General features: G+C 40.4%; 2 protein-coding genes across 2 annotated transcripts in view; both read left to right on the top strand.

Moving 5' to 3' along the window:
• LOC108682311 (complement C5) overlaps positions 1 to 1,065 on the top strand; it is a gene marked incomplete at its 5' end in the record, with an annotated part of 15,497 nt that extends 14,432 nt beyond the window's left edge. The window contains 1 exon segment of the mRNA XM_018171449.2: positions 486 to 1,065. Within this exon segment, the coding sequence (XP_018026938.1) occupies positions 486 to 712 (227 nt within the window).
• Positions 1,066 to 8,035: 6,970 nt separating this feature from the next.
• On the top strand, positions 8,036 to 25,397 carry LOC125177583. Its single transcript, XM_047879549.1, has 5 exons — positions 8,036 to 8,216; positions 8,613 to 10,178; positions 10,452 to 10,577; positions 11,397 to 19,504; positions 24,631 to 25,397. The coding sequence occupies exons 1-5, from the start codon at positions 8,036 to 8,038 to the stop codon at positions 25,192 to 25,194; spliced, it is 10,545 nt and encodes a 3,514-aa protein (XP_047735505.1). The 3' UTR covers positions 25,195 to 25,397.
• The last annotated feature ends 1,417 nt before the right edge of the window (positions 25,398 to 26,814 follow it).

The raw sequence follows: 26,814 nt of genomic DNA, 5'->3' as shown, positions 1-26,814 counted from the left end.
GTGGGGTACTTGGTACCAGCCTGGTACGTGGGGTACTTGGTACCAGCCTGGTACGTGGGGTACTTGGTACCAGCCTGGTATGTGGGGTACTTGGTACCAGCCTGGTACGTGGGGTACTTGGTACCAGCCTGTTAGCAAGTACCCCAGATATTTCATATAAAATAAGTTTCGTTAAGAAATCAAAAGATGTTGAACGCATAGCTTGAAAAGAGTAATTTAATGCCAAAAACTTGATAGGCAAAACTTAATATTAATATTTAATATAAAACAATAATATTTTTCAATATTTTTATGATGCAGAGTAATAATCATATATAATATAGTATAACATTGAATAATGTTGCACATACTGAATCTTATACTGAAGAAATTCAGTATAAGATTGGATATAATTACTATTATATATCAATATTTTTATGATACAGAGTAATAATCATATATAATATAGTATAATATCTATTATAATTACTATTCATATATTTCAGAGCGGTTCCAAGTGGTCATGTTCAACTCGTCGACGTTCTCCCTGGACATCTGCGAGGTGTGCGGCAGCTACCAGTGCCCCTACTGCCCTATATACTCTACTGCATCTACTGCTACTACGTCTACTGCTGCTATACTGCTACTTGTACTACTTTATTGCTACTCCTACTGCTGCTGCTCTACTTCTACGCGTCTTTATGGGAGACGCGAGGACCTACGCCTTCAGTAGCGCTGGTTCTTTGTTCAAAAACTGCGTTTATAGAGATGATTTTGGTAGGAATAGCATTGTTGTACTGAAGTTCTGGTAGGAATTACATTGCGACAACAAAGACATTGTAGAGCGCAACCCCAGGGGGTCTACATCTGGAGGGGGCATCCGTGGGGTTCCCTGCGGGGTTACAGCAAGGGGGACTTCCATGGGGCGCAACCCCAGGGGGTCTACATCTGGAGGGGGCTTCCGTGGGGCGCAATCCCTGCGGGGTTACAGCAAGGGGGACTTCCATGGGGCGCAACCCCAGGGGGTCTACATCTGGAGGGGGCTTCCGTGGGGCGCAATCCCTGCGGGGTTACAGCAAGGGGGACTTCCATGGGGCGCAACCCCAAGGGGTCTACATCTGGAGGGGGCTTCCATGGGGCGCAACCTCCTGGGGCTACAGCAAGGGGGACTTACATGGGGCGCAACCTCCTGGGGCCCTGGAAAGCCCCTTTCAGGGCCCCAGGAGATTCTCTCATTGTTTTGGCCTCGTAAAATTATTCATTAAACTGATAATCTTATATTATTTGAGACGTAACAGTCCCAGGTCACGCTGCAACCCCACCTTCGCATCCTTCCATTACGTTTAAACGAACAAATTGTCCAACATTGCGGAAAAAATGAAGCCTTTTCCGTATTTCAGGCTCATTCAAGTTACAACACAAGTAAAACGATAGCTTTTAATTAATATTGTTATTATTAGCATTATATATTAAAATTGTTCGCGTTTAATGTTAGTAAAGTTCCGGTTTCATCGCGTCAGGAGCTAAAGTTATGCGTGGTGTCCCGTGCGTGGTGCGTGGTGCCCCGTGCGTGGTGCGTGGTGCCCCGTGCGTGGTGCGTGGTGCGTGCCAAAATCATTTCGTGGCTAACAAACTTGGTTTACACGGAAGGCCACAAACGAAAAATAGTTTCATCGAAAAATTTCACCCTACATTTTATTTCTATTTAAGTTGATCTTCCTAAATTTTTATTGTTAATTAACTAACAACAATATTATTTTTATATTGATTTATAATAACAAATACCGTACTTAAACTCATGGTTCTTCGTGATAATGACTTAATGATCACAAAAATACGGGCTCTTACATAGGTTAAAGTTTAAGCTCAAGTTCAACTTGTATGTTGTAGGTTTAATGTTGATATTATGTTGAATAGAAGTGATGATGTAGTTTATAATTAGTGATGATAAAGGATATAATTAGTGATGATAAAGGATATAATTAGTGATGATAAAGGATATAATTAGTGATGTAACATTTGATTCCGTCCAGCCTGATACCGTCCATTCCGTCCGTACACTCATGCAAATAAGGGACATTTTGTCCAATTTTGTCCGATTAATGATTCACTTTCTACCCTTTTTTATGGGTCATTCTGACTCAATTTGACCCGGTTTAAAGGGCGGGGTATCAGTGCTACCGTTCGTGCTGTGGGTTAGAAAGTGTGTCATAAATTTTGATTTATAAACATAATAAAAAAATAACATAATAAAATAAAAAAATAAAAACATAAATTTGGACAAAAAAAAATAATTTTTTTGTGTGTGTGCTGCATATTGACTCATATTAATTGAAAATAATATGATGAAAGGGATTCATCATTAGTTTAATGTGGGATAATGATTATTTTAAATGATTGTTAAGTATAGTGTCACAAACAAGTGTGTCTCGTTTTATTTTCCTACGTAATATACCTCTTTAATTACCGATATAATTATTGAATATTACGTTTATTCTTTATTAAATAAATCAAATATTAGTAGCGTCAAATATTATACCAATTTTGTTCCTTTCGATTAATTAATAAATTATTAATTAATGAAAGAAAAACGATTAATGAAAAATTTCAAATTAATACTTAGCGTGGACTCGAAATTACTATATTACTACTGGCATCTAACATATTATTATATTATTAATTAATATGTTACTTCTGGCATGTAGTGTATTAATAAATTAATAAATTAACAGTTAATATAATTAATATATCGGTAAATTATTAAACAATATATTCAGCATCTAAATAATAAAGGAACAGTAAGAAACTTTGAAATTATAAACTGAGTATTATTAATCAAGTTATTCATTAAAATTAAATTATTCATATATGCTAGAATAATTAGGATTCCATATAACAACATACGCTGAAATCTTTCTGAAACTTATAAGACTCGAGTAAAGTGACTTAGAATATATAATAATATATTCTATATATCATATTATATATATATATATAAATAATATATCATCGAGACTTGCTGGAATGAGATAACAGCTGGAATTTCCCAGCTGTTATCTCGGTTCTAAATTTCCCAGCTGTCATCTCAGTTCTAAATTTCCCAGCTGTCATCTCAGTTCTAAATTTCCCAGCTGTCATCTCAGTTGTAAATTTCCCAGCTGTCATCTCGGTTCTAAATTTCCCAGCTGTCATTTCGGTTCTAAATTTCCCAGCTGTCATCTCGGTTCTAAATTTTCCAGCTGTCATTTCGGTTCTAAATTTCCCAGCTGTCATCTCGGTTCTAAATTTTCCAGCTGTCATTTCGGTTGTAAATTTCCCAGCTGTCATTTCGGTTCTAAATTTCCCCGCTGTCCTCTCGGCTCTAAATTTTCGTGTTTTATCAAATTTTCGTGCATCATGCACTTACTTCCAACATAATTTCAGCAATAAATGCTTCTTATAACTCGAAACTTAATATTATTGTTTTCGAAACGTCGTTAATAAATTTAAATTACTTCCTTAAACCTGCATTTTGATCAGCAAACTTCATCTGAATAATCGTTTGGCCCTGAAAATTTCGATGAATACTCTGGTGGTTAAAAGTTTAAACCATTTAACCCTTACTTAGTAAAGCTAGGGCAAATAATATAATATAATAGCGGTTTCAGCGTTTATTTAGGCCGTAGGCCTGTCGCCGATTCTTGACATACCATAACATTCACAGCTTGTTGCGGTCTCGAACTCGCAACTCACTGCTACAATTCTGCTGTGCTTAACCGCCCGGCCTCCTTGCCGATTCTGACCAGAAACTGGCGCACAGAGCTGGGATCGAACTCGCACCTCTCTGCTCCAATCTTGGTACTCAGGGCCTATACTTTCAAAAAAAGTTAAGAGATCGGAAGTTCACCAGCCAATCATTGACGGCTTTTCAAGCAAAATCCACCAATCATAGACAAGAAAATAGAGCGTAAGTACTTACGTTCACTTAATGATAGACAAGAAAATAAAGCGTAAGTACTTACGTTCACTTAATGATAGACAAGAAAATAAAGCGTAAGTACTTACGTTCACAAAGCGAGTTTTGAAAGTAAGGCCCCTGAACTGTAACCACTGGGAGACCCTGCCCCTTAAAATGAGATGACAGGTAAAACAGAATGGGATGCTGTCTCACTGGAAGAAGTCAGTACCGTATACGAAATGATGAAGCGAGTGATCAGCGAAGTCTAATAATGGACATACGGCTCTTAAAACTCTGAATAAAGATTGGAGGGTTAACTTAGAGGAAGCTATACATAACTTCAAACGCCATTAGCTAAAATTTTCGAACTTTCAATTTAGAACTCAAATTACAACGTAGAGTAGACCAGATCGCGGACCTTCGAATATCGTTTGACATGGCGTTCATTTACCTCAAAGCTTTGCTGATAGACCGCTACCCTCGTCCACTCCCATCGTCTACTGCCATCGTCCGCAGCCCTCGTCCACTGCCATTGTCTACTGCCCTCGTCCACTGCCATTGTCTACTGCCCTCGTCCACTGCCATTGTCTACTGCCATCGTCCACTGCCATTGTCTACTGCCATCGTCCACTGCCATTGTCTACTACCATCGTCCGCAGCCCTCGTCCGCTGCCCCCAGGACAGACCGCAGCTCAAAACAATATTCGTCGAATGGTCAATGTTACACTTAGGACAATAACTGGATTCTCTTGAACAAGGTTTGAGCTATGGCTGTTCAACGTATCTTCTTTTAGTTAATAATCGATTCTTTCCTCATGGCCAACGTTAGAGAGGAAATCGTGACGATAAGCAACCCTGAACAACTTGAGCGTCGAGCAACTTAAGCTTTTGTCGTTGACTTTGATGAATTTGGTCATAAAACTTTTTGTTCGGTGCTCATCGACGTAATTGTATTCATCACGTTGGCTGAATTTACAATCTCATAGAGATGATCTTGTCATTGATGCGGCAGATCTCGCAAAAATAATTCAATATTTTGAAATTTGACAAGTGTGGTCAAGATGCTGCATAGCAGGCCCGCCTCGTAGGACGCAACGGATACCAAAAATTAGATAACATTTACGACCTGTCTAGTCAGTCACTCTACTCGTGGCCGCTGCTTTGAGGAAACCTCGCTGCCCTGTAGCTCTAGTCGTGTCCTAAAAGTGTCATAGCGGTCTTAATAATGTTTTTTTGTTATGAGTTACCAGCGGAGCTTGTCATAATACTTGACAAGCGGTTCTTCACTTCACGGAGATAAGCCAAAAAGTACCAGTCGTACTCACTGCAATCCAACAATCTAAATATTCATGTATAACAAATCAGGATATATTGCTCATACCTGAAATTTCATTTTTAAAATACTAATTTGTTATTATTATCTGTTTTATCTGTTTTCAATAATTTTGTTTTAATTATGCCGCATTTAATGCAGTAAAGGAATAAAATATTTATTAAAGTGCAAGCACCCATCATAGTATGAATATGCAATATTAGCAATAGGTATTTTCAACCATGGGTATTTTCAGTGTGAGACCAATTTAGAAGAAGCTGAAATAACTTAGATGTTGGCAACCGCACCCAGCGGCCATCGCGTGTTAGGCCTATAGGCTACTCATTGTTTGTCACGTCGGGCAGCGGTAGGTTCTTTTACTTTTTCCGAGTTGCTGCGTTATATTAAATTAATAATTGTGTAATCGTCGAAGTTACCATTTTTGCCCTCAAGTTTTGTGTTCATCCCTATTGAGGTATGTTATCTAACCTTAGACAATTTATTCAATAAAATCAGATTTGCTCATTTCATGATTCAAGTTTATAGGGTACCTACCCTTGTCATGCCAGATTGCCAGTGAAGCCAGTCTTGGTTGTTGCTTTGATGGATGAAATCATGAAACTGAAAGGTCGTTACTGGAAAAAACGTTTGCTATGACAATTATTTTATTTATTATTAATTAGTATTATATCTATATATAGGCTAGGGGCCCTACTGAGTACTGCCCTAGGGCAGTAGGCACTTGAATCTCAATTTTGCATTATGCTTATGGGTTACAAGCTTACAGCCCTACCTGGCCTACCAACCCCTTTCACGCTTTCAGCGTATAATTTTTTCTTATAGTTCTACACACCCTACCCCTCCCATAGCCTGTAGTACGGTACCTACCTAGACTCCAGTCAGCACTTCTCATTTGCCAGCTGCAGTTCCCATCTGCAACTAGCCAACTACTCCTATATAGATATTTCTACCTCCATGGCTCCTATATAGATATTTCTACCTCCACGGCTCCTATATAGATATTTCTACCTCCACGGCTCCTATATAGATATTTCTACCTCCACGGCTCCACCTACACTGTAACTAAATATTTCTACCTCCACCTACACTGCGACTGCAACTACTCCTATATAGATATTTCTACCTCCACTTATACTGCAACCACTCCTATATAGATATTTCTACCTCCACCTACACTGCAACTACTCCTATATAGATATTTCTACCTCCCACTACACTGCAACTACTCCTATATAGATATTTCTACCTCCACTACACTGCAACTACTCCTATATAGATATTTCTACCTCCACTACACTGCAACTACTCCTATATAGATATTTCTACCTCCACTACAGTGCAACTACTCCTATATAGATATTTCTACCTCCACTACAGTGCAACTACTCCTATATAGATGTTTCTACCACCACTATAGTGCAACTACTCCTATATAGATATTTCTACCTCCACTACACTGCAACTACTCCTATATAGATATTTCTACCTCCACTACACTGCAACTACTCCTATATAGATGTTTCTACCTCCACTACATTGCAACTACTATATAGATATTTCTACCTCCACCTACAGTGTGGAGGTACATCTACATGTGTGCAGACCAGGCAGCTGGTGCTAGGTGCAAACATCTTCCTCCTCATAGGTGAGTCTTATAATCCTTTATATTTTCCATGCTGCTATTACCTATCACTATGCTCAACCTTATTTCCACTGACAAAAAATCTATTTATCTCAATTTCAAAATTAATTTTTTTATGGTTAAAAATATATATATGTGTGCAATACTCAAACTATTTTCATATCATTAATTCATTGGTATGAATTTGTAGTTAATATTTTGCTGCTTGTGAAATTATTATTAAAACTCAGAAGTTATATCATATATACAGATAATGTTTAATTTTACTACATTATGCTTTGTGTACAGTTTGGGTGGAAAATTTCAGCAAGAGGCTGTGGTCTGTGCCACTTGCGCTGCTCAGCCCTGGATGCTGTAGAATGTGGGTGCATCACTACATTCTAAGGTGACAATAAATATTTCATGTTATTGAATTTATGTTGTTTGCTCATATTTCTGTTAGGTTCATGTATTCCTTCTGATCTTCCACATACCATGCTATGCACGCTGAATTTGAATTTTTACGCAATAATATTTTCTCGCTTAATGGATTTCCGGCAAGTTTGGTATTTACCCAAATCAAGAAATTCATGTCGAAGCGATACTGTGAGGTTGCTCCTGAGCGCGATAGTAGGAAAGTTATTTATTGTTGTGGCCTAGGCACCGCTGCTGGCTTGGTCCTGTGGCCTAGGCACCGCTGCTGGCTTGGTCCTGTGGCCTAGGCACCACTGCTGGCTTGGTCCTGTGGCCTAGGCACTGCTCAAAGCTGTTGGCAAGTAGGGTGATGATAATCAGTATTTATCATTATGTGAGTGGTGATAATTGGGATGATGAGATCGTTAGTATTTCTCCCTAAGGACATTTTTACAAATAAATATAGCCTATTAAAGTTATCATGATTTTGTTACAGATAATTATTCAGTAAAATAAATTAAATAAATAATTAAATTAATCAATTTTAATCAATTTCTAATATTTTTTCCTACAGTCCTCGGGCATCGATTCAGCTTCAAGATGATATCTCCACACCTCCTATACAGGGATCAGAAGATGAAGTGCAACCATTGATATCTATTTATTCTCCGGTTGCTTGGAGGCAACCTTTAAGATAAGCGTCTTATTTTTGCGTTAAATCGTTTGAAAATTGCAGAAATTTGTTACAGAAATGTCGGAATCACAGAAAGAGCCTTTCTTCCCTTTTGACAAGGAAGGACCCCTAAAAGAGCTCAGGGGACTCTTTGAAAAAAATGTGTTATTCCGTGACCACTCTGCCAAGCTCGTCTACTTTATACGCAAATGCCATCTGACCTTTGAAGATGTCAAAGATTTCACCGTGTTCGTTTCTGGTATTAAGAAAACTTTCAAAGGCAGATTTTATGATTATTTGCAGTGGAAATGTGCTAGCCAAAAACTGCTGCGTCTTCTATGCATTGCTTATAAGCATCTCTCTCGGAACAGTGGCGACGCTGCAGTGGATCCTACCAGAATTTTCAAAGTTATCGTTTGGCTGGAGAAGTGGAAAAAAAGTGTTATAAACAATGAACTTGTCATGCCGCTTGTTCGTGATTTGGTCACATATAGTCCTGCACTCGGTAATAAGCGGTCTAAGCTGAAAAAATTGGTCAATGATTTGTCAGAAGTGAATCCTGACAAAAAATCTTCACTTATTACAGCAATAAATAACAAAGCCATTCACGAGAGAGAAAAAACTAGGAATTCTACTAAGCTGAAATTTTCATCAGTGGTGCCTAAGGTACGGAAGAACCTACAGGTTGTGAGCCGAACAATACAAACTGTCAAGTCTAAGCACGAGGAGAAGAATTCCGAGGAAACTGACTTCAAGATCTTGGACTTGAGTGAACGCATCAAGAGGCAGCAGCGCAGGATCCAATGCAACACTTCTCAGGACAAAATATTAACTGAAAATGGTCAAAGTGGTGATGACAGGTCTTGGTGGAGAACCACTTGGGAGGAAACAGTTAACCTGTATACCCGCGTCGTTTGCGAGGGACGAGTGATCAAGGATGATGACAAAGATAACTATTTGCCTGGCAAATTCCTCTGCTCAGACTCGCACTGTATATTCAAAACTGATGTCTTCGATGGTATTGGTTTTTATTCTACACTCAAATTATATTCGTTCTTCATCAATAGAATGTGCGCGTCTGTTTTCTTGGAAGTGTCAAAGAAACAGCAGCTCAGTAGCAGAACAATTGAGAAGCTGTTGTGGTGCGTTACAGATTTGGACAGCCTCGTTTCTGTCTTGGAATTGCCGGAAAACTTTGAGGAAAAGATTGCGACAGCAGTACAGAAGGATTACTGGCGCATCAAAAATATTAAAGACCCGGACATCTTCCACCGTTTTGTGAAGAAAATTATTGATAAAACCTTAGAAGAGTACACGGAATCTGTTTTATTCCTTTTCTCCAAAACTGGAGTGAGAGAAAAATATTACAGCAAGGAAGAAATCAAGGGGATCATCAGGCAGGAAATGCACAAGGTCAGGCAAGATGCCATCGAAGCAATTCACAACTGTGTGCGCAGGGACAAGAAAGTTTTGGATCGATGGGCAGTGCAGCAACTTCAGGCCTATCTGGAGCAGCCAAGAGAAGATTTTCCTGAATTTGTAAGCATCATTTACAATCTCATTGATGTTGCCGATTCAAATGATGATACTAACTATGGAGAAACTTTTAAATTATACCTTGATAGATTGGGTTCTGAGCCTCAGGATTCTGTTGGCGTCTTACTCAGGTTCATGCACAATCAAGCTCGAGACAAAGAAAGGAGCAAAATTTTGTTTACGGAGGAACGCATGAGAAAACTACTTGGACTTGTGAATGACGATTCTTGGCGTCTTGAGAACAAGTTGAAGGTCCTGAAGATGATCAGCTCCTGCCTGCAGCATCAGCACGAAGCCCTGAGTGATGACAACTTGGCAAAAGTCCTTGACATTTGTTACCAGTCAAATGATGCCCGTTTGATCAATTCAGCGTTGACGGTTGTGTTGTTGTCTACAGATATAAGCAAGTCAAAGGTATGGGACAATCAATGGCGAGATGGCATTATTGATAAGCTGATGGCAAAGTTTGAGCTGATCAAGGCTGACATGGAAGAATGCAGCAGCTTCATCGTGTTCATTCTGAGTAAGTTTCTCTGCTACTCGGATGCCTCGAAACCTGCATGGATTGTTAAGCCTCGTCTCATCGAGTTGGTATCGAGCAAAATGTTGAGCAATCATTTGGTTGAACTCGATCAAAACGGCGATGAAATTGTCAAAATTGTGACACCAGAGCCTGGAATGGCAGGCAATGGCACTGCAAACCAAATTTCATTGCTTGCCACAATGATGGTTGAGAGATCAGTGAAAAGGGGCGTAATTGTGAGCTCTGTAACAATTGACAATCTCTTTCTTGTTTTGGAGTCTCAATGCGAAGATGGAAACAAGCAGACACAAATCACGGCTGCCAAAACTTTGTACAGACTCGCAGAATACCTTAAGTTTGATGATGTGGTTTTGCAAAAGTTGCTGAATTTGATCAACTGCCCCATCTATGATGTGAGTGTGTATGTCCGAGCAGCTTATGTGAAGGCATGTGTGAAAATGGCTTGTGACTCATCTGTGCTTCTCAATCCATTACACTTGGATAACTTGTGTGAACTCTACGTTCCTGAGAGTATGAAGCTGGGTGAAGTAGATTATGAGGGTGAAATCAACACAAACCTCTTCAATGTGCTGATACATGAATCTCTGAAACAGCAATTCAATGATAACATTTTCCTACTCTTCGATACTGTATTGGAATTAAGCCAGAAATATACCTCACAGATACTGGCCGTTCTGAAGGAATATTCCTCTGCGTTTACTTTGCCACAAGCTACTGTCAGAACAGTGGAAAAACTTCTGGCAGTGCCAGTGTACCTTGAAGATGCCTTCAGCGTGCTTTATTATGTTGTTCTCCGTGGAAATTCAGTGGTTTCAAGCAAGACTTTAGACGTGTTTGTAGACTTCTTATACACATCGTCAGATGACAAAATGAGAGCCAATTGCTACTTTATACTGCATATGGCATCGGAAAACCAGGATCTGTCTGAAGACGTTTTTTGGAAACTTGAACTTGACAAAGCTATACTTACATTAAACAGTGCAGATAGGTCCACGTTGCTTGAATTTATTCAAGGGTGTATGGACAGAGGAATGAAGCTGCCAGTTGACACTCATCTTGAGGAACAAATTTGTGACATTTTAGTGCTGAAAATTTTTGCCAAATCCTCAAGAAACAAGCAAATTATTTCTGAGCATCTACTGCAGGCACTGATAGAATTGTTTATGGTCGATCCTAATTCTCCTTCCGAAAGGGACGTTACAATGGAAATGAAATTGGTCCTTGTTACAATTTTTGAAAATGCTGCTAAAAACAACCAGACTTTGCCTAATTATTTACTGGAAAGACTTGAACTCGATCTGAGAAAGGTAGAAATGGAGCCAGGCATTCTCAGAGTGTTCATATATTTGGCCCAAAAAGGTGAGGAGCTCTCACCAACCATCAAAAACAAATTGTTGGACAAGCTCCTCACTGAACCATGCACAGGTTTGAAACAGGAACTACTCAGTTGCTTGGGATCACTCATTGAAGCCAACATAGTCAAGAGCAGTGACGACCTGTCAAGAGTGAATCAAATCTTGATACAAAACATTGGTTCAGACAACCGCAACATACACAAATTGTGCATGAATGCTCAACGCAAGCTGGTCAAGGTTTGCCAAACAATGGATGAGGGCCTGCTCCAGAAACTGGTGGACATTGGGACAGCATCTACCTGCAACAAAAGTGTGAGAATTGAAATTGAAAAGCTTTTTGAGTCTATCGACGAGAAATACAACCCTGTCATTCTCCAGAAGCAGTACAAGCAAAAACTACAATTGGCCAACTTGAACGACAGTTCTCCAGAGGGTTTGCTTGCTGAGTTGTTGAAACTCAATGAAATCCAGAATGATGGATTGCTTGAACAAAATTATCTGCAGATCAAGCAGGTGATTGACAATGGAGACGTACAGCTTCAAGAGGCAGCTTTGTTACTTTTGGGTCAGATCAAGTGCAAAGAAAACGTTGCTGATGAATTGCTGGAGAGCGTCGCCCTTCTAGCTGAAAGCACAGTATCACAAACGTTGAGAGAATCCTGCTTGCAACTGTTGGACGCGGTAGTCGACAGCGGCAAGACCTTGAGTGGTAGGGCATTGCAGGTGAGGAAGGCGGAGCTGAATAAAGGTACCGATGTACAGCAGACATTACTTCAAGGTTCTCTATGCAAAGAACTCAAGCAGGAGTTTGAACTAACTGACGAAACTTTGTTGGAATTGCTTCTGTTGGTCCCAGCAAGCCAGCGTGACAGTAAGATTGGAAGTTCGGCAGATTTTCTCCATTTAGTGATCAGTGAAAATTCTGACTATGCCGTGAACAAATCTTTTGCCATGCTTGTTGAGAAATGCTTGCTGCAGAAAAAGCTTTTGGTGATAACTCTGCCATGTTATTGTAGAATCATCAAAGAACAGATGTGCTGCAATGTTGTTGAGTGTTTAAAATCGTTGGTTCAACATTTTCATGAAAATGAATCACATTTGCCACATCTGCATCCCCGCCTTTTTGAAGCCATGTATCATGCGCAAAAATTGCAACAACTTCCTGATGATTTGTTGGAAGTTGCTATGGCGAACCTAAATTGCGATAATGGAAATATCAGAGGTTACTCTTTTGGAATTCTCAGATTTTCAGCAGAGGATAAGTGGAAGAAAGCGACGACCGTCTCTTGTGATAGGATGCGAGTCATTTTTGATGAATTGCAAGTAGAAATAAAGGAATCTGACCTCGTTGACTTGATAGAGACCATCATGTTCCTCAAGTTTTTTGACATTGGGGTTATGTTGAACGCTAAAACGGAAACATGGAAGAGAGACTTGTTGATTTCCAGCATTTTCCGAAGTTTCGATGTAGTCCAGCTGGAGCAGATGGAGTTTTTGGGAAGTTGGTATATTGTTGAAGAAAAATTTCAGTACGACGAATCGTGTAAAATCCTTGCTTTGATTCATAATAGTGATTTCAAACATTTTTCCCAGGTTCTTGAACTTGTTTCCATCCTCCCTCAATTAAAATTCGATGATGTCTTGCACCAATTGAATATTCATTCCCCAGAACCTTTTGAAGCACTGAAGCAATATTGGTGCATCAGCCAGATCAAAGAACATTCCTTGCAAAGAGGAGGCATCACTGATAAGTACGCTAAGGTAATGGCTGGTAAGCTGTGTTCCAACTTCTGTACGCTTTTCATCCAGGAGCTGTTTTCCTGTCTGCAGTCAATTGATAATCTGGCTGCCTTTGAGAGTCTCGTTGAATTTTGTGCAGAAAAGGAAAAGGCGATTGTCATCAGTGACATTGAAGGCCTCAGGTGCGATCACGTCGAAGACTTGTTGCACCGTGTGCAAGAGAAGCGTCTCTTGAAAGCTGTCATATTTCAGCCGAAAAACAAAATTGAAGAAGATAAATTTCAAGCAATTATTCGAGCTCTTCGCAACGCTGGGCTGAATTTCAGTCAATTGCTCCAACTCCTGACAGCTTACAGGCCTAGTGGGCTATACAACAAGTTCTACGACTTGCTAGATTTGTTGAAACTCATCCATGATAACAACTTAGTCTCATCTTCTTGTATTGAAAAGTGCTTGCAACTACTGAAGGAAGCAGAGACTTTCCTAGATGCCCTACGGAACCTTCACAAACTTGCAGTAGAGAACCTCTTCCAGCTCGAGGGCAAGGAGAGAGATCTCCACGAACTTCTGGCGGAGTTAAAAGAAAAAAACAAACTGGTGCCATTCATAGAAGAACTCGCGCAGGAAAATTCGCTCAACATCCAGCAAAATATTTTCAAAGAACAGTCGGAGAAATTGAAATGGAATGAAAATCAGATAAACGAGTGGGCAAAACACATCAAAACTAAAAAGCGGACATTTTCAGACTATGAAGCAATTGCAGTAATTCTCCGAGCCAACTTCCTCATCACTGGGTACACTCTCACCAACACCCAGATGCTCTGCAGTCTGATTGCCTTGAAAGGAGGGGAAATGCCCCGAGGAAAGTTACTTCAAGTGGCCACAGGCGAGGGCAAGTCCACAATCATTTCCATCCTAGCCATCATATTTGCGTTGAGAGGCGACAAAGTTGACGTCATCACAAGCTCACCAGTTCTAGCGGAAAGAGATGCCAAGCAGCAGGCCAAGCTGTACGGAATGTTTGGTCTCACCTGCTCTGATAACAACGACAAAACTGTCTACCTGAAGGGCAGGAAGGATTGTTATCTTTCTGACATTGTTTATGGCGAAATGTCGCAGTTTCAGTTTGACGTTCTCAGGGACAATTACAGCAAGTTAGGCACACTAGGTGGGAGAAAATTGAGTGTGGCTCTTGTGGACGAGGTAGATAGTATGTTGGTAGACGACAGTTCAAAGATTGCCCGCTTGTCGTCAACGGTCCCAGGAATGGATCATTTTCATGCTCTTTATGTCTTCATTTGGCAGTTCCTAGTCTCTATCAAAAACCAGTTCATCATGTGCAACAACAAGTTGTACTTTCTTGAGGGCAAAGTTGAGTTTGAAAATGATAAAATCACTTTGGAATTTGCAGATGAGAATGGTGATGTCAAGAAAATCCCAGATCTGGGAGCCTACTTTGCGCTAGCTGGGGACCAAAGTATAATTGGTGAGGCTGTTGAAGATGTGGACAAGTTCCTTAAGGACTATCTGGAGCATTACCTCGATGATCAGATACAACAAAATCAGATCTACATCCCGAGCAATTTTGCTGACTTTGTGAAGAAACAAAAGTCAAAGTGGATTATAAATGCTGTGGAGGCATTGAACTACCAGGAAAATGTCCATTATGTTGTCCAAAATGGAGAAATAAAACCTGTTGACTTCCACAGCACGGGCATTGTTCAGGACTCCACCAACTGGAGTGATGGCTTACATCAATTCCTGCAACTGGAGCACAACTTGAAAATGACCAGTGAAACCCTCACTACCAACTTTCTTTCCAATGTGGGCCTCATAAAAAAATATAAAATGGTATGTGGACTCACGGGAACTCTTGGGTCGGATAACTGTCGGGATTTTCTGGCAAGTGTTTACTCGGTAGATCTTGTAAACATCCCTCAGAAACGCGAGAAGCAATTTGTACAACTTGATTCCATTGTAGCTCACAATGAGACCAGCTGGCTTGAGGAAATTAGGTGCAACATTATGTTAGAGTCTGATAAAGGCAGGGGAATTTTGGTAGTCTGCGAAACGATTGCTAACGCAAATCTGATCCATGGCATATTGAACGAGAAGCTGCCGCCAAGCCTAATTAAGGTGTACTCTATGAATAACATGAATCAGGAGAAGAATGTGGAGAAAGTTCGACGTGGACAAGTCATTATTGCCACGAACTTGGCTGGTCGAGGTACCGACATACAAACTGACGATATTGAAGCTACTGGTGGCCTACATGTCATCCTCACGTTCATGCCAAACAACCAGAGGGTCGAGGATCAAGCTTTCGGTAGGACCTCAAGACAAGGCAAGCGTGGCACTGGCATAATGATCCTGAACGCCCAGAACCTGGATGGCTATTCTACCAACACAACCGAATGGACCACAGAGGCTATGAAAGCTCAAAGAGATGAAATAGAATCACAGCAAATCAAGACTTTCCAAGAAAAGGAACTCAAACTTATTGAAGTTAAAGACAAACTCTTCGACACATTTTGCTTGTTCTTGAATGAAGTAAGACTAAAAATCAGGAAAAAGACCAACACCTTCGGTAGAAAAGTGCGCAGTTTGTTCACTGATGTTCAGCCTACAGTATACGAGTGCTGTGTGTTGGCAGCTATTGAAGAGCAATGGGCAGGTTTCCTTAGCAAACTGGATGATGGAGTCATAAAGTGTGACGCAGCAGAAGAAGAATGCAATGCTTTAATTGGTCAGCTTAGTAATGACTTCAAAGACAAGAAATTGATAAAAAATCCATACTATTTCATTGCTATTGCAAATGACTTGCTTGTAGAGAGCTCTAAGCCTGAAGAAGCTCTGGAGGTTTTCGAGCAAGCAGTGGAGTTGGAACGCAAGTCTCAGCAAAAAAAACATGATGAAATACATAACAATGTAGCTGGTGACAAGAGGAGCCATTCCAAACGGTTGGAAGCTAATTCAGAAAAAGATGAAATCGAAATGTTCTCACCAGGAGCTGCACACGTGGGCATTGCCTGGTGCTTGCTGCTCCTGAAGTCGGCGAACTACAAAGACAAGGCTCTGGCATCATTCAAAGTTGCTCTGAAATGTCTTGCAAATGAGATGAGTCTGCTCAATGCCACGCAATTGCTCCTGGAGCAAAAACAGCAAAAACATGCTGGATTCGTCAACAGCCCACTATACCAGCAACTGACCACAAAAGCGACCATATTAGGCTCCTACATGAGCGGCGTAGATGCTGCTATAAATGCTATAAAGAGATCCAAACGGATGATGGACCTGGTAGCAGTCAAGCGGCACACCGTCACTGCTAACGAGCCTTGCGTCTTAGAAACTCGCACCCACCACCACGAGCTTGAAAGATGTGAAGAAAACAAGAGCCAATTCAAGGATGAGGAGAGCCTGGAACTGAGAAATGGAGAAAGATACTCGCTTATTTTCAACCACTTGACCGTCAGGCAAGATTCGGGGACGATTGATCAGGCATTGAAAACCATCTTTTTCGCCGATAAAATTGCTGAAACTAAAATCAACCTGTACAAAGTCGACTTGGAACACGATCTCTTCAAGTCGTTGAATAACAACGGCATGCCAGATGCCATACTGCATGTTGAATTGCAGGACTTGAGTCACGAAGTAGCACTAGAAAAGCTCAAATCTGTCAAGGCCGAGTTAGTCCATGTTGGAATTATCCTCGACAAATCAGATTTGTTGAAGCTCTTAGAGCTCAATAAATCACTGGAAAGTGGCGTGCTGATTGTCAGACAAAGTCAGGTTCATGAAAAAGTCAATCGAGAAGAGTTGGAAGCACGAGTACGTAAGCTTCAAACTGAGCATTCTCTTTGCTACGTTAGATTCGAAGACCTGAAAACTGTCCAAGCACAGAATATTGTCGAGAACTGCTGTAAAGATGCACAATTTGTCCTTTCCTTCTGCAATATCAGCAATTTCAATGACAGTGAACTCAAGGAAGGGCAAGTTGACTTCAGTTTTGATGGATTAGACTGGGCTGATGCAAAACTTGTTATTCAGAGGCTAAGAAAGGAGAAATTAGAATTTTCCTTGGAATTTATGGAGTTGTCAGACAATGGGGTGCGATACATCTTGGAACGTGCTGCGTTGGAACAAGAAGACATGACGATAACCAAAGTTAAGAATATTTGTGATGTGTTCATGCAAGATTTCTCCCCCACATATGAATTGAACCAGTTCATCTCCAGAGGCCTTGAGCACATCGTTGAGATAAATGAAAAATTGTTTGTTCCGTGGTGTAGTGTGGCTGCAGTGGCAGTGCTCGGCCTTGGCCAAATAGCATTAGGTGGTGTGTTGATGGCCACTGGGTTCGGGATATCGATGGGCATGTCAGTGTTGACAGAAGGCCTGGCTGATGCGTACTTTGCCTTCAGAGCACATCAAACAAGACAGTTTAGCTGGATAGACTACTGCCAACAAAAAGCTGTGAGTCTTGCATTGACAGCTATTACAATGGGTTATTCGAAATTTAAAGAGGGTGTGAAAGGACTGAAGACACTGGCTCCTGGAATAGGCGTTAAGGAAGCTGGCACACGGATCATTTCTAACGGCAAGTTAGCTAGTCAGACTATTTTAACTACGGGCAAGAATCTTAAAACTGTGACTGCCAAAATTGTGTGCACCAAGACTGTAGAGGCCGTTGCAAGAGAAGGCTTGAACACTGTCATCCAACACTTGTCAAACTTAACCTTTGCACTCCTGAAGCCGAAAATCTGTGAGGCAGTACAGTCAAGGGTTTTTTCTGCGTTTCACCGGCCTGAACTCTTCAGTTGTTTGGGCAAATTTTTTGCGAGTGATTTGTGCCAGTTTAAAACTAAAATCAACAGCCTTGTGGGGGAAATTCTCAACCCTCTACGGGGCTTTATGCGAGGACTGTTGGACTCAGTTTGTTTGCCATTAATCAAGGGCGTCCTCTCCGACTCGAACAGGTTTGGAAGCCTCCCAAGCTTGGTCATCCGAACTTTTTCTACTCTCAATGGAGTGCACAAGGTGCAAACGCTGGCTGACGATGTTTTGAATGAACTCAAGGAAAAGCTTATTGTGTATGACAAGAACTTCCTGACTATCAGCTCCATTCTGCAAAAAAGCTTAAAGATATCCAAGAAAAATGCCGATGTCTTTTCCAAAAATCTGAAAAAGCTTGAGATTATTGATCAAAATGACAACTTCTACATACCACACAGTGATGTGCATAGCAGTGGCAGGAATGCGAAAGCAAGAATAGACAACTTGTCAGATGCTTGGATAAAATCGCCAAGTAAAATAGTGGATGAATTATCTGGGCAGCTCACTGACAGCACCTCCTTGCAGGCGGATATACAAAAAGGCATCGTTTTCATCGGCGAATTGTATGAAAAAATTGTTGCTGTTGATATGGACTCTTTCAACACTACAATTAAGTCTGTTTCGGACCAGATATCTGAACAGTTGGTAAGGATAATGGATTCACAGATCTTGCAACCATGGACAACAATGGCTGTTAGCGGCCTCACAGATGCCATTTCCAAGCGACTGCAGCACTACGTTTTTGTGAACAAAAAAGATCAATCTGAGAGTCAAAAGGCTGACCAAAAAAAGTACCAAAAACTTCTGACTAAAAAAAATTTGTCAGCCGACGAAAAGGCGTTCATGGCCAGTTATGGCCCATACAGAACCTTTGTCCAACAGCTCCACTACAACGCAAGGGATTACTGCACTGCGCACAGTTTGCGCGAAATGTACTACCATGCCAGCAAAGATAGTACTTCCTCGGCCCCAATAGACAAAAATGTTCAACAATTGGCAGACGACGTCAGAGGAGAAGCACCGGCCGATCTTATTGAAATGGCAGCTTTGGCCAGTGCCAACAATATAAAGTTGAAAGTGGTGGACGATCCTCAGTATAAGAAGACTAAAGAAGACATTGCTGATGGTGTTGAGGTGATGTGCGTAATAAAGGACCCAAATGGAGGAATTGGTCATGCTTTGTACATGGACAGCTGTGGCAGTTTCAAGGAGGCTAAGACGCAGGGTTTTGATTGTGTATATGGTGCCGTGAGCGAAATTCTTGAGCGTCGTGGCATTTCGAAATCTGTCGCTGATCTCAGAGCTGTGGTAGCTGACCGTATCGAGTCAAACCCGGCTAGCTTTCATAAGGCGCTCGCTGCTGAAACCTGGATTATAAAGAACAACTCCAACCCAGCCAGTATATTATTCCTGGCAGGATTGTATCAAGATAAGGATGGAAATCTGAAACTTGAAGAAGATGATTTGAAGAAATTAGCCTCACATCTCGTCCAACCCTATAGTAGAAATCGTGGTGGAAATTCTGCAGAAAAATTTAAGGTGAGATTCTCAGACAATCATAAATTTTACAACCTGCGCCTTCGGTAACTTTGTATACAGAATATTAACTGCCCTCAATGTTGTGCTGGTAACTTTGTACACAGACATATTAACTGTCCTCAATGTTGTGCTGGTAACTTTGTACACAGACATATTAACTGTCCTCAATGTTGTGCTGGTAACTTTGTACACAGACCTATTAACTGTCCTCAATGTTGTGCTGGTAACTTTGTACACAGACCTATTAACTGTCCTCAATGTTGTGCTGGTAACTTTGTACACAGATCTATTAACTGTCCTCAATGTTGTGCTGGCAACTTTGTACACAGACCTATTATTCTCAACCAAAACTCACCTACTCGTCTACCCACCACAAACAATCAACAACCTACCTCTCCTGACATTTCCACAGCCTCCGACACTATAGCAAACAACATTACCTGGACTACTCTGACAGAACTTTCATCTGACCACCTACCTATACTACTAGACTACAGAACAAAAACAAACTTCCGACTACAACACCAAACAAAAACATACACTAACTACCACAAAGCCGACTGGGCCTCCTTTTCAACTGAAATAGAATCGGCACTAGAAAACATAGCAGACCCAACCGACATTCACGTCGCAAACAAAACCCTCACAAACATCATAATTCAAGCGGACAAACACAACATTCCCAAAGGCAAGATAAAAACAAATCAACCACCTCTCCCAGACAACATTAGAGCTCTCATAACTCAAAGAAATCATATCAGAACCGCAAATCACAAAGACCCGCAACTACCGCAGTTAAACAGAGAAATTGGCAGAGCCATACAAGACCATTAGACAAATATTTGGAGAGAACACCTGGAGCAACACTGGGACAACAAACACAATAGCCATATACTCTGGAAAACAATACATCAACTATCAAACAAAACCATCCCCACTCAACCAAACAAATCCATTAGTTTCTCAAATAAAATAGCACACACTTCCAAAGACAAAGCACAATCTTTCAACAACCAATTCATAAACATAACAAAACACCAAACCTGCCCTCACTACAGAAAAATAGACAGAAAAATCAAAAACCTACGAAAAGATCAGATGACCATCACAACAGATATGACCATCACTGCAATTAAAAATAGTAAGTCCAACAAATCCACGGGCCCTGATAACATTAACATTCAACACCTAAAACAAGTTGGACCCAATGCAATATCATACCTTACCAGAATATACAACATAGCAATAAACAAAAACATCATCCCAAACCTATGGAAACTAGCCAAGATCATACCCATACCCAAACCCAACAAAGAAACATCCCTAGGCTCTTCCTACAGACCAATATCACTCCTCAGTCCAATCTCTAAAACATTAGAAAAAATCATACTCAACATCATTCAGCCTCTCATTCCACAAATCGCTCACCAACACGGTTCCAAGGGAAATCACTCCACAGTCACAGCCCTACACTCACTTACCCAACATATTACCCGCGGATTCAATCAGAAACAACCACCTTCACGAACCATTACAATAGCACTAGACATGTCCAAAGCTTTCGACACAGTAAACCTACACAAGTTAATAGACAAACTCTCAAAGATTCAAATCACCAACATTAACGAAATACATATCCAATTACATAAAAGGAAGAAAAGGCTACACACTTTTCAATAACACCACTTCCAAACAGCAGAATTTTAAAACAGGCGTCCCACAAGGGTGCGTCCTTTCACCCACTCTATTCAACATATACACCTCAGACCTCCCCACTCCGCCCACAGATGTGCACATGATCACATATGCAGACGACATCACCATTTTCTCATCACACCACAATTACAAAATTGCAGAACAACGTACACAACCATTCCGACAACAGATACACGACTGGACCATCAGAAACAACCTCCAACTAAAGCTAAACGCATCCAAAAGTACAGCCACATTTTTCACACCTGACCCTGCTGAATACAGGAAAATACTAAACCTTACCATAGACAACACCACAATTCCCACCATCACACACCCAAAAATACTAGGAATCACATTCGACCCAAAACTAAACTCCAACACCCACATCCATAACACACACGACAAAGCAACTAAAACAATAAAAATTCTAAAATCTCTCACATCAACAAACTGGGGAAAACAAAAAGAAGTCCTACTCACCACCTACAAAACTATAACACAACCTATAATAGATTGCGGCAGCACCATCTGGTCCCCCAACCTAGTACAAACTCCTACAAACAAACTACAAACGATCCAAAACACAGTACTCCGGATTGCAACAGGTTGTACAGCTGATACTAACCAAAGTCACCTACATACAGAAACAAAAACGCTGCCAATAGACCAGCACCTCAGACTCCATGCATCCCAACTCAGACTAAAAGCTCAAGCACCGACCCACCCACTTCACACTTATACTCAACCTTACAACCCACCCAGACTTATGAAACAAACAGTTTTCACAAATAGAAACTACCCCACTAACATACTCATAGAACCAGATCAAGCCACAACAGAAACACTAAACAGACACAAGAAACAAATACACACTACAATCACAACTAACTACATAGACAATCTACCAAACAATGTTGTACTTTTGGCACCAGCTCCGGCCATAGACCCTTCAGAAACCCAACTACCCAGACACACACGCCGAGCACTAGCACAACTCCGTACAAACAAGTCCTCCCTACTACACCAATACTTACACAAAATAGATCCAGTCACACATCCGTCCCCTCTTTGTCCACTGTCACAGACATGAACACAACACTAACCACTTGTTCGGCTGCTCGGAGCTGGTCACGCCCTTGTCGCCTCTGGTTTTGTGGAGCTCTCCCATCGAGGCGGCGGGACTGTTGGCGCGCTGGGGAGAGAGGTTGGGCTGGCCGCAGGAATGGGTGTAGGCCCCGTCCCGCATTTGTCGCGGGACGGGGAGGGCGAACAACAACAACAACAACAACAACAGACTTATTAACTGTCCTCAATGTTGTGTTGGTAACTTTGTACACAGACATATTAACTGTTCTCAATGTTGTGCCGGTATCTCTTTGTACACAGACATATTAACTGTCCTCAATGTTGTGCCGGTATCTCTTTGTACACATACCTATTAACCGTTCTTAATGTTGTGCCGGTATCTCTTTGTACACATACCTATTGACTGTCCTCAATGTTGTGCCGGTATCTCTTTTTACACAGAGATATCAACTATCCTCAATCCTGTGCGTATCTAAAGGCTAGGGGCCGTGCTATCAAAAATAGGAGCAAGTTCGTAACACCGCCAGTCAATCACTGACATCTTTTGAAGCAAAACCGACTAATCACAGAGTAAAAATCAGCCGCTCCGTGGACTTAAGACGTTAACGTGTACTCGAGAGCGTTTTGATAGTACGACCCTGGTAACGAGTCACCTTCAGTAGACAACGGGTTAGCCTTTTTATTTTTAATTCTCTAAGTTTTGGTTTATCATTTGCATTTGGAATCTCTTGTACTAATATTAATTACATGGCAAAGGAACAGACCAGAAATTTACATTCACAATGAATGATAGTTTGATGCGTTTGATGCCTAAGAGGGTCAAAAGCGGAATTTACAATAAACCATATTAAAAACAAGCGTAGAAAATCATTAAATTTAGTTCACTGATCAAATTCGTTGGGTTATGTCTCTGTCCTCTATTTGCATATTTCATACTGTGATGGTAAATCTTCAAATGGTGATTTAAGGGGGGCGTCTTCCCTAAAGTTTTCTGATTTGACTTTTCCGGTTTTTAGTCTCATCTTAAAGCTGACATTCTGCCCTATCCAACGGTACCATTACCACCTTTGTACGTTGATTTATACGTTCACGACTGATCATGAAAGGGAGGGGGGTGGGGGAGTTCTTTAACAAATAGAATAGGAGGAAATTCGCTGCGAGCACTCTAAATAGAGTGTCTGCTTGAAGTGCACCTTAGTTACCCGCCTGGCGTCGTATGAGGAGGTGTGCATGCAGACACTCCCACCATCCTTGACTGGAATCAAGCTCCAGTAACGTTTAGTTTTGTATCCTTGCTACATTGAGTGCCTATTGCGATGCGCGCGGGACTTTGTCGCGCACTCCTGAACATTAACACTTATTGTCACGGCAAACCTATCTCCTCCTAGAGTTTTGAAGCTACAGCGATGAGGCATATACCATTCGATTCGTAAAGACCATACCTATCGAGTAACGAAGCCCCTTTTTTAGATTTGTGCATAGCTTGGATTCAAAATGGGGGAGGGGGGGGGGAAATCTGAAGAAAATGAGAAGAAAATGGGAAAATTCGTGTAAAAAAAATCCCGCAAAAAATGCAAAAATCAAAAATCGGGCTTCGTTACTCGATTGGTATGGTCTTTACAAATCGAATGGTATATCTTTCAATGCTGTAGCTTGAAAATTGTAGGAGATAGATTTTTAAAGTACCCCCTTTTTTGTCCGTTTTCTATGAATTTTACGTTTTCTATTAATTTTTCCGAAAAAATCATACGAAAAAAATCTGCTTGTATTTCGAATTTACATATATGTGTAAAGTTTCAGAAAGATTCGTTAGTAAATGTGGAAGTTTTCTGGAGGGTAGATGCCCTCCTTAATAATATTCAAGGTAGAAATGAAGAATTATTTGTGGTATATGAGTAGCGGAGCTAAAATGGCGATCGTGGCTCGCCATCTGATGAAGAGGTGTAAGATGAAGTAAATGATTTCGGTTTTTGAGATGATTTGGGCTTCTTGTACTTTTTCCCCGTTGGTCGCCCAAAAAAACCTACTGAGGGTATTATTAATCCATTTTGAAATATAATTAAAAAGTTTAATTTTGATTTTGCCACTTGAATAAACGATAATATTGCAGTAAAGGTTACACACTTACTAAAGCAGAGTAAATTGGGTACGAACTTGAAAATTTATGGAAACCGCAGCCTCAGGTATTATCTTTTTGATACGTTTAAAGTTTTTAACATTATTCGTGTCAGTAGGCATTGTAACGGTTATAACCACCAGTTTATAAATAGCTTAATAGGTTTTTGATTACTCGTATATTAGCATGGATTGTATTGATATTTAGTATTCTTCTCACATTGCAGATACGAAGATGCAAAGGCATTGATCCCAAAACGGGCAAGCCTGACGTAACGGAGGAATCTCGCCATCACATCGTCCCTTGGGGAAAAACGTGGAAAGCTCTGATAGAAGCTTACAAGAATGATCCTGTCGAATTAAAAAGTAATCTTGAAAAATATATTAATCAGCCAATTATCAAAGAAATATTCAGCACTCATTTCCTGGACTATAATAAAAGAGACGGTAATGGTAATGTCCCCATGACGAAGGTGAGAAAAGATTTGACTGGCGAACGACTGGCTTCTGTTATTTGCTGGCATCCTAACAATAATGTTTGGGGTCCTAAGTCTTATAAGCGACATGGCGAACCCCGTTCTGGATTTGATCAAGAATTGTGCGACGTTCAAACTAGAGAAAATCAAGTTAACTTGAGAGCAGCTTTCAGAGCCATCGAAGAGGGTAAAATTGGAGAGTTCTTTGAAGCTTTAGGAAAATTAGATACTCCGTTTGCAGAATGGCATTTAAATAATGGTAAATATAGCGCTAGATATTCCAACCCCGAATTTCGTGAAAATTCCAACATGTGATAGTTGTTCATTTGAGCTCTCATTAGAACATAATGGTATTTGCGGCTTTAATTTCATATTATATTATATAATTTCCTCGCATTAATCACTCTGATTATATCTTGCCATAGACCTAATATTTAAACAGAATTGCGTTGTTTTTTATTCAAGTGAAAATGCAGTGAATCATCTTCCCTGATTATTTGAGCTGTAAAAATATTAAAAGTAAACATTATATTCCCTACAAGGTTTTTTAGCGCAGCTGCAGAAAATGTGATATCCGCTATAAAATTGTGTGTATACGCTAGTGTGTTCAAGAGAAGGAGAATATAAATCTGTCTTTTTCATTTCAAAACCTAACCAGGCCTAAAATACTCAAATAACTAAGAGAACTTAGAGAGGCAAATAACGTGTATAGCTTTGATACAGCGTAGTAATAGTTTGATCAATATTGTTAGTTACAAACATTAACACTGATTCAGTATAATGTGGCCTCAATGTGGGTTGAAACATAAAACCAGTTAATTTAACTTCAATATGCTGATGAATCTTAAGAAACTAGCCCCACGGTACTTAAGTCCTAATGACCTCACTGTCCTTAAGACCTAATGACCTCAATGTCCTAAAGACCTAATGATCTCACTGTCCTTAAGACCTAATGATCTCACTGTCCTTAAGACCTAATGATCGCACTGTTCTTAAGACCTAATGAAGTCCTTTTATTCTGCAAAATTGAGCATGCTGAATAACTAGCTATGAACATATGGCTATCAGGCTATATAACCTTAAGCTCTGAAGTTCATAGGTTGTTCTTCCCTCTTCAAAACATACAAACATAATTACCTATAACATACCCGACCGCGTACGGTAATCATTTAGAGCAGTTATACTGTAACAGAAACACGATGTATGACCAAATGTATGTAACTGTTGTCTGCTGAGATTCATAGGCAGAGGTAATAGAATCTTGTGAGGGACAGGTTTTTTCTTGGCAAGAATACCAGATTGAATAGCTCAAAATACCTGAAATTCTATTGTTCGAAAGCAGACTAATGTACCTCCAAATTTAATGAAACTATTCGTCAGAAACGGTGATTAGAAAAAGAAAAGAAAATTATCCTAGGTACTGTGTAGTTATCTGGAGGAAGTTCAAACTTCAGAGGTGGAACTTAATGCAGTAAATTTGCAGTAAGTCAGAAAATACCAGATTTACCAGAATACCAGATCTAAAACATTCATACCAGACACATCTTGAAAATACCAGATTTGTGAAATCTGATATAGAAATATACACCGTGGTAACGCTGGTGAGGGATAATCGATCACTTGACTGCTCACCATCTCATATCAGATTGTCAACATGGTTTTATTGCCGGCAGATCCTGCACCACTAACTTATTATCTACGTTGAACGAGTGGACTCGCCTGCTGGACGAAAGAGAGCCAGTGGATGCATTGTACCTCGATTTTGCCAAAGCATTTGACAGTGTTCCGCATGAGCGGCTGTTGCGTAAAGTGAAGTCTTTGGGAATTGAGTGAAACGTACTCCAATGGATCAGAGATTTTCTAGTAGGTAGACGACAACGTGTCAGCATTAACGGAACCGTGTCAGACTGGGCCTATACTTTCAAAAAAAGTTAA

This window comes from Hyalella azteca, unplaced genomic scaffold (genome assembly GCF_000764305.2).
Source record: "Hyalella azteca isolate HAZT.00-mixed unplaced genomic scaffold, Hazt_2.0.2 contig3321, whole genome shotgun sequence".
Classification (NCBI taxonomy): domain Eukaryota; kingdom Metazoa; phylum Arthropoda; class Malacostraca; order Amphipoda; family Hyalellidae; genus Hyalella; species Hyalella azteca.
The sequence above is the reverse complement of the archived record's forward strand: the minus strand, read 5'-3'. Positions and strand labels throughout refer to the sequence as shown.

Coding starts and splice junctions, on each gene's coding strand:
- LOC125177583 (XM_047879549.1), top strand. CDS start 8,036: ATGTCGGAATCACAGAAAGAGCCTTTCTTCCCTTTTGACAAGGAAGGA. Junction 8,217..8,612: donor TTTCACCGTGTTCGTTTCTG/GTATTAAGAAAA, acceptor AATTTTCATCAG/TGGTGCCTAAGGTACGGAAG. Junction 10,578..11,396: donor GGGTGAAGTAGATTATGAGG/GTGAAATCAACA, acceptor TGGCCCAAAAAG/GTGAGGAGCTCTCACCAACC.